At 42.8% G+C, this 13,962-nt stretch overlaps 1 protein-coding gene across 5 annotated transcripts in view; it reads left to right on the forward strand.

The window, feature by feature from the left end:
* Window positions 1-13,962, forward strand: part of mtap (methylthioadenosine phosphorylase) — a 227,050-nt gene that overhangs the window by 192,856 nt on the left and 20,232 nt on the right. For 4 of the 5 annotated variants that reach the window (XM_069926816.1, XM_069926842.1, XM_069926851.1 and 1 more), the window contains one exon: window positions 1,285-9,975. The exons of the other annotated variant lie outside the window; for it this stretch is intronic. In XM_069926816.1, the coding sequence (XP_069782917.1) occupies window positions 1,285-1,338 (54 nt within the window). In that variant the 3' untranslated portion in view covers window positions 1,339-9,975. Of the gene's footprint in view, window positions 1-1,284; window positions 9,976-13,962 lie in introns of those variants that run through there. 5 annotated transcript variants of the gene reach the window in all.

Raw genomic sequence — 13,962 nt, forward strand, 5'->3', positions numbered from 1 at the left:
GTGCATTACTCTGTATGGTACAATAGAACTGAGTTATAAAAATTCGCTGCACAGATAGATGAGACTGGTGCCTCATGTCTTTGCTTTAAAAAAGTCATGTAGTCACAAATCTTTTCATCCATAAACCTGCAAAATTCCACCTCCTCATGTGCCACTCTGACACTCTCTTAAACCTATACATGGAATCAAGTTCCACCAGCTTTTTTAGGTTGCAGTGATGCAAAGTGTAAATAACTCTCCTCATTTCCCCCGGCTCCCTTCCCCTTTCAGGATAATTCCAAGTTATTTTAAATCTATAACCTTTCCTATGAACTGACTTACCAGAGGGAATATCTTAACTCTCATCAGATTGAAAACTTCAATTTACCACTAACCTTTCTTGTGGCAAGGACAGCAGCACAGAACTGAAGAAATACTCCATTGTCAGTGATATCATCATAGATTATTTTAAAACTACGTCGCTTGTTTAATACACTCAAAATAGCTCATTCAACTTTTCCACTAAACTTGGTAACAATAAGATGAGCATGAAATACTTGTTTTACATCTGATATCTTTCAGAGGAAATTTAAAATTAATTTTACAAACTTATTTGAACAACTACCAGCCTCTGACTATTCAATGCTATCCCCTGCTCCACTTCCTGGCAGAAACCCCAGAAACTCCTCTGCTGGAGTGATTGGGAAATGATATGTATGCATTACAAATAATTCCAAAAGCCTTGAGTAGCTCTTGCGACTGCCTTCTCAAACAAAGAGCTAAAAATACAAAACTGTATGCTTCTTACCACTTCAGGACCTGAGTAATTATTTTTCTCATGTGCTTTGATTTGGAATGTTAAAACCACCATGAAACCTCTTTTGCTTTTAAAAAAAAAAGCACAAAATAAATAGGAAGAGTGGGTAAACTTTGCTCTTCGAGTTTCTTCCAGCTCTTGATGTTTTTCATAATTGATCTTCCATAGTGCAGCTTTAATTTTCTGAATATAATTTAACTCTCATCTGACACTGGTTCAAAAACCTGTGGCAAATTTAGTGCTAACATTCTGATCTGTTCTAAGATACAAAGTACGAGAAAAACTTTCAATTACCACCAAAGCAGAAAATTAGCAACGTTGGATAAATGGCATGATACACATCCAAATCAATTTTGTGGGAAGATGCAATAATGATTTCTGTTCCCACTCAAGTTCAATGTTCCCTGTCTTTGCAGTTACAGAATTAGACAATTGTGCTCTCATTCAGCTTAAAGAGTGTTCTAATGATCATCGTCTTTGCTTTCTAGGCCTCTCAGGAAGCATCAATTATGTTGCCAAAGCATGGAAACGCCAGTAGTTGAATATAATCCCACACTCAAGACTACTTCCAACCCTTGATGATTCCTTTTTTACTCCAATCTTCTTTTACATTAATTAAAAATCTGGACTTCAGCTAGTTGACAGGTGGATTTTAACTGTTGTAATCTCACTCCAAGGGCAAGAAGTCAGCAAATGTGGATGAATTAGAAACAGAAGAATGATCATAATAAATGTATGGAGAAGTTCAGGTGGGAGCAGCTCACAAAGTGTGGCTATTCTCAGAAACCTTTTTGAAATCAATTTTTAAACAACAATGAAGTTAATTAATAATCTGTTGGAAAAAAAAGGTCAGAATGGAGCCTTATAGTTTCTTATGTAATCTAATTGTTTCCTAATTTGAGCTAATCTATGAGCAAACAATACTCATGCAGTGCAATATATCAGTGAAAGTTTGACTCACATCCTTTTATTTGGAATGTCAAATATATTTTGGAAATTCAGATATTGAAGCTCACAGTATTTTTTCCTATTTTGTACATTACTTTAATAAGGTATTGTTCGTGATGAGAATTAAAAAGACCTATCTTGATTTACATTGGGTATTATTCACCAAGAGTCCACAGATATCAGTCCATGTCAGTAGAGTTAGTTTTTTTGACAGCCTCTTTGTTGACAGACCAACTCTTTCTATTTGTCAATCACTGCTGATGCCCATTTTATCCATAATTTCCAAATATGACCTTGATGACATATATTGGATGTGAAATGGAAGTTAGAACTATAGAACAGTACAGCACAGAAGCAGGCCCCTTTGGCCCTTCTAGACTGTGTTGAACTTTTTTTGTCTAGTTCTACTGACCTCCACCCAGTCCATAGCCCTCTGTCTTTCGCCCATCCATGTACCTGTTTAAATTAGTCTTAAGTGTTAACAGTGAGCCCACACTCCCACCACTGACTCTGTGAAGAAGTTCCCCTCATATTCCCCTTTAACTTTTCCGCTTTCACTTTTAACCCCTGTCCTCTGGTTTGTATATCACCTACCCTCAATGGAAAAGGCCTATCAATATTTTCTGTCTATTCCCCTCATAATTTTAAATACTCTATCAAATCTCCCCTCGTTCTTCTACACTCCAGGAAATAGTCTGTTTAACCTTTCCCTGTTCTTGGTTCCTGAAGACCAGGCAACAAGCTAGTAAATCTTTTCTGTATTTTTTATACCTTATTGATAGCTTTCCTGTAGTTAGGTGACCAGAACTGCACACAATACTTCAAATTTGGCCTCACCAATGTCTTATACCACCTTACCATAACATCCCAAAAGCTCTCTTTACAACCCAATCTACCTGAGATGCCACTTTCATGGAATTAGGTATCTGTATTCCCAGATCCCTCTGTTCTACCTCACTCTTCAGTATCCTACCATTTTCATGTATGCCCTTTCTTGGTTTGTCCTTCCAAAATACAACACCTCACACTTGTCTGCATTATATTCCATCTGCCATTTTTCCAGCTGGTCCTGATCAATCTACAAGCTTTGAAAACCTTCTTGGCTTTCCACAATATCTCTAATCTTAGTGTCATCTACAAATTTGCTGATCCATTTTACCACATTATCATCCAAATTATTGATATAGATGACAAACAACAATGGTCCCAGCACCAATCCCTGAGGCACAGGTCTCCAGTCTGAGAAGCAATCATCCACCACTACACTCTGGCTTCTCCCATCCAGCCATTGTCAAATCCAGTTCACTACTTCACTATGAATACCGAGCGTCTGAAACTTCATGATTAATCTCCCATGTGGAACCTTGTCAAAGGCCTTACTAAAGTCCATGTAGACAACATCCACAGCCTTTCTGGTAACCTCCTCAAAAAAATTGTACAAGATTGGTTAAACACAACCTACCACACACAAAATTATATTGACTATCCCTAATCAGTTTCTGACTGTCCAAATAATTGTATATCCAATATCTTAGAACAACTTCCAATAATTTACCTACTACTGATGTTTGGCTCACTGGCCTATAATTTCCAGGGTTACTTTTGGAGCCTTTTTTAAACAATGTGAACTACCCTGCAATCTTCCTGTGGCTAAGGACATTTTAAATATTTCTGCCAGAGCCCCTACATTAGCCTCCCTCAAGGTCCAAGGGAATATCTTCTCAGGCCCTGGGGATTTATTCATTTTTATTTGCCTTAAGACAGCAAGCACTTCCTCCTCTTTAATCTATAAATGTTCCATGACATCACTGCTTGTTTTCCTTACTTCCCATGACTCAGCCAGTTTCTTGAGTGAATAATGATGGAATAAAAACCATTTAAGATCTCTCCATCTCTTTTGGTGCCATACAAAGCCGACCATACTGATCTACAAGGGGACCAATTTTGTTCCTTACTATCCTTTTGCTCTTAATATACCTGTAAAAACCCTTAGGATTTTCCTTCACATTGTCTGCCAAATCAACATCACATCTTCTTTTACCCTTCCTGATTTCTTTCTTAAAGTTTTCCTTGCATTTTTTTTAATATATATGCCTCAGTACCTCATTTGCTCCATTTTTCCTATATCTGCTCTCTGCTTCCAAACCATATCCCCAATATCCCTTAAAAACCAAGGTTCCTATACCTGCTAACCTTGCCTTTGATCCTGACAGGAACATACAAACTCCATACTCTCAAAATTTCACCTTTGAAGGTCCTCTACTTACCTCGCACATCCTTGCCTGAAAACAACATTCCAATTCATGCATTCTAGATCCTCATATTTCCTCAAAATTAGCCTTTCTCCAATTTAGAATCACAACCCAAGGCCCAGAACTATCCTTCTCCATAATTAACTTGAAAGTAATGGCATTATAATCATTAGACCCAAAATGTTCCCATTCACATACTCCTGTCACCTATTCTGCCTCGCTCCCTAAAAGGAGATCCAGTTTCCATTCTCACTAGTTAGTACCTCTATATATTAATTTAGAAAATTTCCTGAACACATTTCACCAACTCCAAGCCATCCAGCCCTTTTACGGTATGGGGGTCCCAGTCAATATGTAGAAAATTTAAATCTCCTATCACAACCTTACATTTCCTACAACTGTCTGCTATCTCTACAGATTTTCTCCTCCAATTCTCGTTAACTATGGGGGGTTCATAAAACAACCCCATGAGTGTGATCATACCTTTCCCATTCCTCAGCTCCACCTGAAAACCCTCAGTAGATGAGCCCTTTGGTCTGTCTTGCCTGAGCTGTGATATTATCCCTGATGAGCAAAGCTACTCCTCCCCCTTTCATCCCTCCCATTCTATCACGTCAAAAGCAACGAAGGCCTGAAACAATGAGCTGCCAGTCCTGCCCCTCTTGCAACCAAGTTTCTCTAATGGCCACAATGTCATAATTCTACATCCCAATCCACACTCTAAGTTTATCTGCCTTTCCAAAAATACCCCTTGCATTGAAATAGATGCACTTGAGAAACTTTCCACCACATATAACCTCTTAACTTCTAATGGTACATACAATTTTCACATTATCTTTTCCCTCCTCCACTCCTCTATCTGCTCTGGCACTCTAGTTCCTATCCCACTGCAAATCTAAACACCAAGAGCACGACTACCAAATCTTCTGGCAAAGATATTAGTTCCCCTCCAGTTCATATGCAAACCATCCCATCAGAACAGACACCACCTTTCCTGGAAGAGAGCACAATGATCCAGAAATCTGAAGCCCTCCCTCCTACACCATATCTTTAGCCACAGGTTAATCTGCATTATCCTATATCTAACCTCACTAGCACGTGGCATGGGTAGCAATCCTCAGATCACAACCCTGGAGGACGTGTCCTTCAACCTAACGCTCAACTCACTGAACTCTACTTGCATGACCTCATCACCCTTCCTAGCCACGTCATTGGTCCCTATACGGACCACGACATCTGACTGCTCACCCTCCCTCCTGAGAATGCCATGAACTCGATCTGCAATATCTTGGACCATAGCACCAGGGAGGAAACATACCATCCGGGATACTCGATCTCTTCCATAAAACCTCTTATCTGTCCCCATTACTATGGAATCCCCTATCACTACAGCTCGCCTCTTCTCCTCCCTTCCCTTCTTAGCCACAGGCCCAGACTCTATACCAGAGACCTGATCGCCATGGCTTGTCCATGGTAGGTCCGCCACCAACAGTCTACAAAATTGTAGACTTGTTGTTGAGGAGAATGGCCACAGAAATACTCTGCACTGCCTGCCTGTTCCTCTCCTGACTGTCACCCATCTACCCTCCTCCTACCTCCTGGTTGTGATAATGTTCCTGTAACTAAGGTCTATCACCCTTTCTGCCTCACAAATGATCCGGACTTCATTCAACTGCAGTTCCATTTCCTTAACTCAGCTTGTAAGGACCTGTAGCTGGATGCACTTCTCGCAGATGGTCATCAGGGATACTGCTGGGTTCCTTGACAACCCAAATTGTGCAAGAGGAGCATTTCCTTGCCTCTGTTTATGACCAGAAGAACAAAATCTCCTCTCAGATGGTCCTTTTGCTGCTACTGCCGGAGGCCCGAGGACCCGCTGCCGCCCAGGGGGGCCCAAGGTCCTGCCTGAGTCCGCCTGAGGTAACGGCCGTATCACGGGGAGAGACAGCCAGCCGAGACCAAGACTACCTGCACCGCTGCCCGAACACCGAACACAGGCCACCGTCGCCAGGCAAACCCCGGCAGCCCGCACAGCCCGACCGTTGGCAGCCGAGCCCCGGGCCGGGAGCGGTCAATGAGAACTGTTAAGTGTATTTCAGAGTTTAATACACACCCCAAAAACCAATAGTCTAAACACTAACAACTGTGAACTCCATTGCAGAGTTCTCTCCAGTCTTAAAAAAAATTTCTACTAGAACCTTTCTTTCTGATCCTCAACCATTGCTGCATCCCCTTTACTCGGCCGCGGCAGGAGTAAACACATGCAGGCCGATTCCAGGGCGCACCACTCCATAACTCTGGACAGCGGTCCAGAAATGGTTCGACCTAAAAGGGGAGGCGGGCCTCTTCAGCCCAGTTAGGAGAAGGTCACTCCGATATAAAACCTTCGACCCAAGGACCTCACTGCCACGTCCCAGCTTGCTTGGCCATGGCACACGAACCATGGGTGTAAAGGGTGGGGCGAGTACTGCGGACACTGCACTCCACCTAAACTCTCCTTTGTGCAGGCCCGAGGACAGGTCCATGTCCTCCCCCTCAAAAGATGCACACAAACTCAAGCTAGCATGCTGGAACATCAGAACCATGCTAGACATGACTGACAGCCACCAACCTGAAAGTCAGTCTGCCCTCATCGCACATGAACTCCTCAGACTCGACATCGACATAGCCACACTCAGCGAAGTCCGCCTTGCAGATGTAGACAGCCTCCAAGAACACGGCGCGGGCTACACACTCTACTGGTCTGGCAAGCCTCAGGCTGAACGACGCCTGTCTGGTGTTGGCTTCATGGTCAAGAACTCCATTGCCTCCAAACTTGAAAACCTCCCGACAGGCCACTCTGACCGGATCACGTCCATGCAACTCCCCCTTCAAAACAAGCGACTCATCAGTGTCTATGCTCCAACCCTTCAGGCGGAACCAGCAGAAAAGGACAAGTTCTACGCTGATCTGCGCAACCTCATCCAACGCACCCCTACAGCTGACAAGGTTGTCATCCTTGGCGACTTCAACACCTGCGTCGGCAAAGACTCAGAAACCTGGCCAGGAATCCTTGGCAAGCATGGTGTCGGCAAGTGCAATGACAGTGGGTGCCTCCTATTGGAACTCTGCAGAACATCGGCTTGTCATTACTAACACCCTTTTCCAGCAGAGAGACAGCCTGAAGACTACCTAGATCCATCCCCGAACCAAACATTGGCACCTCCTGGACTACGTTCTGGTGCGAGGAAAAGACAAACGAGATGTGCTCCACACCAGGATCATGCCCAGCGCGGAATGCCACACTGACCACTGGCTTGTTCGCTGCAAGCTCAACCTTCACTTCAAGCCAAAGTTCAAGAACAGTGGAGCCCCCAGAAAGAGGTTCAATGTTGGAAACTTGCAGTCAGACATAGTGAGAGGAAACTTCCGGGCAAACCTACAAGCAAAGCTCGAGGATGCAAACTGCCTCACGGACACGTCTCCTGAAACCCTCTGGGATCAGCTGAAAACGGCCATACTGCAATCCACTGAAGAGGCACTGGGCTTCTCCTCCAGGAAAAACAAAAACTGGTTTGATGAAAACAACCAGGAAATCCAGGAGCTGCTGGCAAAGAAGTGATCTGCCCACCAGGCTCACCTTGCAAAGCCTTCCTGGCCAGAGAAAAACGAGCCTTCCATCTCGCATGCAGCCATCTTCAGTGCAAACTCCGGGAGATCCAAAATGAGTGGTGGACTGGCTTCGCCAAACGAACCCAGCTTAGCGCCAACATTGGCGACTTCAGGGGTTTTTATAAGACACTAATGGCGGTGTACGGCCCCTCACCCCAATTCCAAAGCCCTCTGCGCAGCTCAGACGGCGAAGTCCTCCTCAGCGACAAGATCTCCATCCTCAATCGATGGTCAGAACACTTTCAATCTCTTTTCAGTGCCAACCGCTCAGCCCAAGAATCCGCCCTACTCCAGTTCCCTCAATAACCCTTGAGACTAGAGCTGGATGAGGTCCTTACCCGGGAAGAGACATATAAGGCAATTGAATAACTGAAAAGTGGCAAAGCAGCAGGTATGGATGGAATCCCCCCCCAGAGGTCTGGAAGGATGGCGGCAAAGCTCTGCATACCAAACTGCATGAGTTTTTCATGCTTTGCTGGGACCAAGGAAAGCTGCCTCAGGACCTTTGTGATGCCATCATCATCACCCTGTACAAAAACAAAGGTGAGAAATCAGACTGCTCAAACTACAGGAGAATCACGCTGCTCTCCATTGCAGGCAAAATCTTCGCTAGGATTCTCCTTAATAGACTAATACCTAGTGTTGCCGAAAATGTTCTCCAAGAATCACAGTGTGGCTTTCGCGCAAACAAAGGAACTACTGACATGGTCTTTGCCCTCAGACAGCTCCAAGAAAAGGGCAGAGAACAAAACAAAGGACTCGACATCACCTTTGTTGACCTCACCAAAGCCTTTGACACCGTGAGCAGGAAAGGGCTTTGGCAAATACTAGAGTGCCTCGGATCCCCCCCCAAGTTCCTCAACATGGTTGTCCAACTGCACGAAAACCAACAAGGTCGGGTCAGATACAGAAATGAGCTCTCCGAACCCTTCTCCATTGACAACAGCATGAAGCAAGGCTGCGTCCTCGCACCAACCCTCTTTACTATCTTCTTCAGCATGATGCTGAAACAAGCCATGAAAGACCTCAACAATGAAGACACTGTTTACATCCGGTACCGCATGGATGGCAGTCTCTTCAATCTGAGGCGCCTGCAAGCTCACACCAAGACACAAGAGCAACTTGTCCGTGAACAACTCTTTGTAGACGATGCCGCTTTAGTTGCCCATTCAGAGCCAGCTCTCCAGCGCATGACATCCTGTTTTGCGGAAACTGCCAAAATGTTTGGCCTGGAAGTCAGCCTGAAGAAAACTGAGGTCCTCCATCAGCCAGCTCCCCACCATGACTACCAGCCCCCCCCACATCTCCATCGGGCACACAGAACTCAAAACAGTCAACCAGTTTACCTACCTCGGCTGCACCATTTCATCTGATGCAAGGATCGACAAAGAAATAGACAACAGACTCGCCAAGGCAAATAGCGCCTTTGGAAGACTACACAAAAGAGTCTGGAAAAACAACCACCTGAAAACAATCGTTTCCAACCGTGCATCTTGGCGCCTCACAGTTTGGCCTTTGGAAGACTACACAAAAGAGTCTGGAAAAACAACCACCTGAAAACAATTGCCTCCAACCGTGCATCTTGGTCCTTCACAGTTTGGCGGGCAGAAACCTCCTTTGAAGAAGACCGCAGAGCCCACCTCACTGACAAAAGACAAAGGAGGAAAAACCCAACACCCAACCACAACCAACCAATTTTCCCTTGCAACCGCTGCAACCGTGCCTGCCTGTCCCGCATCGGATTTGTCAGTCACCAACGAGCCTGCAGCAGACGTGGACATACCCCTCCATAAATCTTCGTCCGTGAAGCCAAGCCAAAGAAGGGTGGCCCTTTCTTATTTCAACCCTTATTATCCATCATCTCTTCCCTGTTCTCACTGAATGAAGCCTGTTGAGCCAAAGCCTTACCACTCTGACTCAGCCCACTTTGTCGATGACTGCTCTGCTACAGTCTTTCACTTTTAATAGTAATACTCAGCTTCTTCCTTCAATCAGTTTCTAGCTGTTGCCTCACTCCTTTTCAAATCCAAACTGCTGGTGCTCCTCGGGTCACCTGACCTCTCTTGCTCCAATCAACTTCTTCCTCCAAGACCAATAGGACTGCAATTTGTGTCTCAGCCCATTATAAATGACAAAAACAAAAGGAAGTCTGGGTTTGATGGGCCTTTACTTCTTTAAAATATATATATTAACAGTTACAAACTCCCATCACAGAGAGCAAAGTTTCCATGAATTACTTAGCCTTGATTTTCGGAGTTAAACTACCAATGCTGTGATCCTAAAACACAATATTGAAAGTGATTCTGAATAAAAACATTTTTAAAAACACTATCTAGTTTGCTATTTTTATTATGTTATAAATCTGTGTTGGCCCAGTTCTATTCTCTATACACTTGTGAAATTTGCTTCAACACCATCTATAAATTTATCGACAACTCCACTATTGTTGGCTGAATATGTGGAATTTATAAGACAGATTAAAGGATGGAGATTGAAAATATGGTTGTGTGGTGTCAGAGAACAATCTTGGTCTCAATGCCACTGAGACCAAGGAGCCTATTGTTGATTTTAGGAATAGGGAGGCTGAGGTACCATGCACCTGTCCTCATTGGTGGGATGGAAGTGGAGTGGTATAAACCTTCGAGTTTCTGGGAGTTGGATCTTTCAGGAGAACTCTTTTGGTGCCAGCATATTGAGGCAACAATGAACAGAGCACACCAACTCTGATATTTTCTAAGAAGTCTTCAGGAGATTTGACATGTTGGTGAATACTCTCAAATTTCTACAGGTGCATTGTGGAAAGTATATTGACTGGTTGCAACACAGCCTGGTTCAGTAATTCAAATGCCCAGGAACATAGAATGTAGCCAAGTATATCACAGGCTCCAATGTCCCATCCACTGAAGACATCAGTGTGAGGCACTGTCTCAAGAAGGTAGCCAACAGCATAAAGGACCCACATCACTGTGGTTACAACCTCTTCTCACTGCTGCCTTCAGGTGAAAGACCAGCATCTTGGTTCAAGGACCATTTCTTTCCAATGGTTATCCCTCACCATAATAATCATAAACTGCTCCAACATCACAAGGCCAGCTTGCACTATTATAATGCCATTTGTTTCTTGCTAACTGAATATTCGTTACCTTTTTTTAATTTAATGTACAATATTATGGTTGTTTTTTTTAACAACATACTTTTTTGCAGCATTCTGTCTCTTGTAAGAATGCACTACTTTTCTCTCAGTTTGTCAGACTTCATCACATCTATTCTCAAAATGAGGCTTTCTACTTTAGAACAATTAAAATGTCAGGAACTGTGCTTCCCTCCAGCAATTAAAAAATAATTGACATGAAGTGTGGGTCATATGTGGAGAAGCACCTTAAAGATCTTTACGGTTTAATTTTTCATATCCTGCAAAATAGTGTCAGAAAACTGTAAAACCATCAGAAATAATCTTAGAATGCTTCTGTATATATTTCACTGACACCTTCCATCCACCATTACCCATTACCCCTGTTACAAACAGACTTTAATCGTACTGGTGGCCAAGAAGAATGTGGTAACCTGCCAAAATGACTAAGTGGCCCTCACATCTGCAGCAATAAAGTGTTTTGAGAGGCTGAGGCTGGTGTTGAAGCATATCAGCTCCTGTCCGAGCAGCAACATGGATCCATTCCAATTTACCTACCACAGCAACAGATGTAGAATCATCTTACTGGCTCAACACACAACCCTGGAACACCTGGACAGCGAAGATATATACATTAGGGTGCTCTTTATTGACCACAGTTCATCATTTAACACCATTATCCCGTCAAAACAGATCAGCAAACTGCAAGACCTGAGCTTCAATACTCCACTCTGTAATTGGAACCTGGATTTACTCACCCTCATCATCAGGGGATGTGGGTCTGCACAGGGTATCTTCCTTGTGGTAGTGGTAAAATCAGATGTAGAAGGCATTGAGTTCATCTGGAAGTGAAGCTTTGGGTCTCCTACTGCACTGGATTTGGTTTTGTAACAGGTTATGTAATTTAGGCTCTGCCACAGCTGTCGGGTATCCTTCGTTGTTTCATTCTCATCCAAAATCTCCACTTCACCCATGAGATGGCTTTCCATAGGTAATACCTGCACCTTCTGTAGTGATTAGGATCTCCGAACCTAAATGCCCTTGATCTGGCTCTCAGCAGGTTCCAGATTTCATTATTCATTCAGCTCTTCTAGTTGGGATAAACCCTGAATGATTTGGTGGGTACATACTCATGCACAGCTGTTTTGATAAAGTCCATAATGGACCTGGCGTAATCATTCAGATCCTCAACTGAGTTTTTGAACACAGCCCAATCCACTGACTCAAGGCAGTCCTATAACCGTTATTCAACCTCCTGCAAGTACCTTCTGGCTGTCCTGGTCTCTGAAGGCTCTCTTTTCAAGGCTGTCTATATGTAGGGAGAAGGAGCACCGGCAGGTGATCCAACTTGCCAAAATATGGTCTTGGGAAAGAATGATATGTTTTCCTCATCTTGGTGATAAAGTGTGCTGGGACATCTGGTACAGCAGGCCACGTGCTGGTAATAATTGGACAGGTTTTTTTGAGATGGGCCTGGTTAAAGTCACCAACTATTTGTAGTACGTCAGAGTGGGCCACCTCTTGTTTACTGACCATATCACGCAGCTCTGCAAGTGCCTGTTTGTAATCTGCATCGGGAGGAATATAAACTCCATTGAGAATCACTGATGAGAACTCTCATAGTAGATTGAAGGGCCTGCATTTAATCAATATTTGCTCTAAAGCAGTGGAGCAGGAGGTTGACATAACCCTACTCTTCTGTGAGTATTCTAACAGATCAACCCTAGCATTCATAGAGCAGTATAAAATAGAACAGGAGCACAGTCACAGAGTTACAATAACAAAAGATTAATTAGTGCAAAATAAAGGTAGCATGAGAGCACTGTTGTGTGGTTCATTCAGGAGCTTGATGGGTGCAGGATTTCAGACTTTTGAGCCTTCTTGATGGCAGGAGGGAGAAGAGAGTGTGAAAACTTGGCTCTATAATATCAGTAGCTCCAGGTGATAGTCAAAAACCCTTCTCCTGCACATGTCTGGCCTCTATGTGAATCCCTGCACAGCACAAAACCCCCACACAATAAATGGTCCAGGAGTGGCCATGATAGATATTGAAGATTACATTTGTTCAAAGGAAAGGGGTTATAGCATTTCATAATTCACCAAATAAAATTATTAGAAAGCAGAATGTACAAGAGCAACAACTTCTTTTGATTTGTAAATATAAAATGAATAATTGAACAATATTTTTTGCCTTTATATAAGATTTCCATGACCGAATTTCATGACTTGTTCATGACAATAAAGTCTGATTCTGACAGTGAATTTCCCATAAAGAGTGAAAAACTATGAGTCTGTAGTGAATGAGGTGATGAATGATTCAGCATTCTACAATAATACAGAATTTAAAGGGCTGAAACTCAACAAATTAAAGGATTTGATAACCTGCATCTGAAGTTTTGAAGATCGAAATAGTGGTAAATTGTCATCTTCCAAAATTCTATCCGTATTTGAACTATTTCCACATATTGGAATGTAGCAAATATAAAGAAGGGAAGAGAGGAAACAGGAAAAACAAATGGGTTAGACATCCATATTGGGAAAATGGCAACATATTATTAATGAAGTGGTAAAAGGGCAGTCAGAAAATAGGATGATGGATTGGGTAGAGTAAACAAAGTTAAGATAAGAAAAACATTGGATAAGCCTGTTTAAACTTTAACATTTTAATGGCAAAGTAGATGAGAGTATGAATCTGGTATATTTAGACCTTTGAGAAGGTACCAAACAAATGGTTATAATATGAAATTACAGCATGTGAGATTGGGAAAAAGCTAGGAATGTGGAGTATTTTGTTATCTGATTTGTCACCGAATCAGTGATGATGAGATTAATTGTCATACACATAAGTACAATCTATAGTTGCTCTGAAATTCTTGCTTGCTGCAGCTACACACGAATACAAAATACACTAATAAACAAGTACAGTACAGTACAACTCCGATTATTCAAAATCAGATTCTCTGAAATCCTTATTTATCCAATTATTAAAAGATATCTGAAACAAATCAGAAATCCTCATTTATCCAACATTTTTTCGGAGTTGAACTAACCTCACAGGTTGAAAAAAATTCACCCATCAATGAAATTAGAATGGCCTCGTTTCAGGTAACTCCCTCCCCTCGCTCATTCCATTTCTTCTTTATCTTCCCCTATTAATTTTTCTTTCCAACTCTCCCTCTCAAACT

Source organism: Narcine bancroftii, chromosome 1, assembly GCF_036971445.1.
Source record: "Narcine bancroftii isolate sNarBan1 chromosome 1, sNarBan1.hap1, whole genome shotgun sequence".
Lineage (NCBI taxonomy): Eukaryota > Metazoa > Chordata > Chondrichthyes > Torpediniformes > Narcinidae > Narcine > Narcine bancroftii.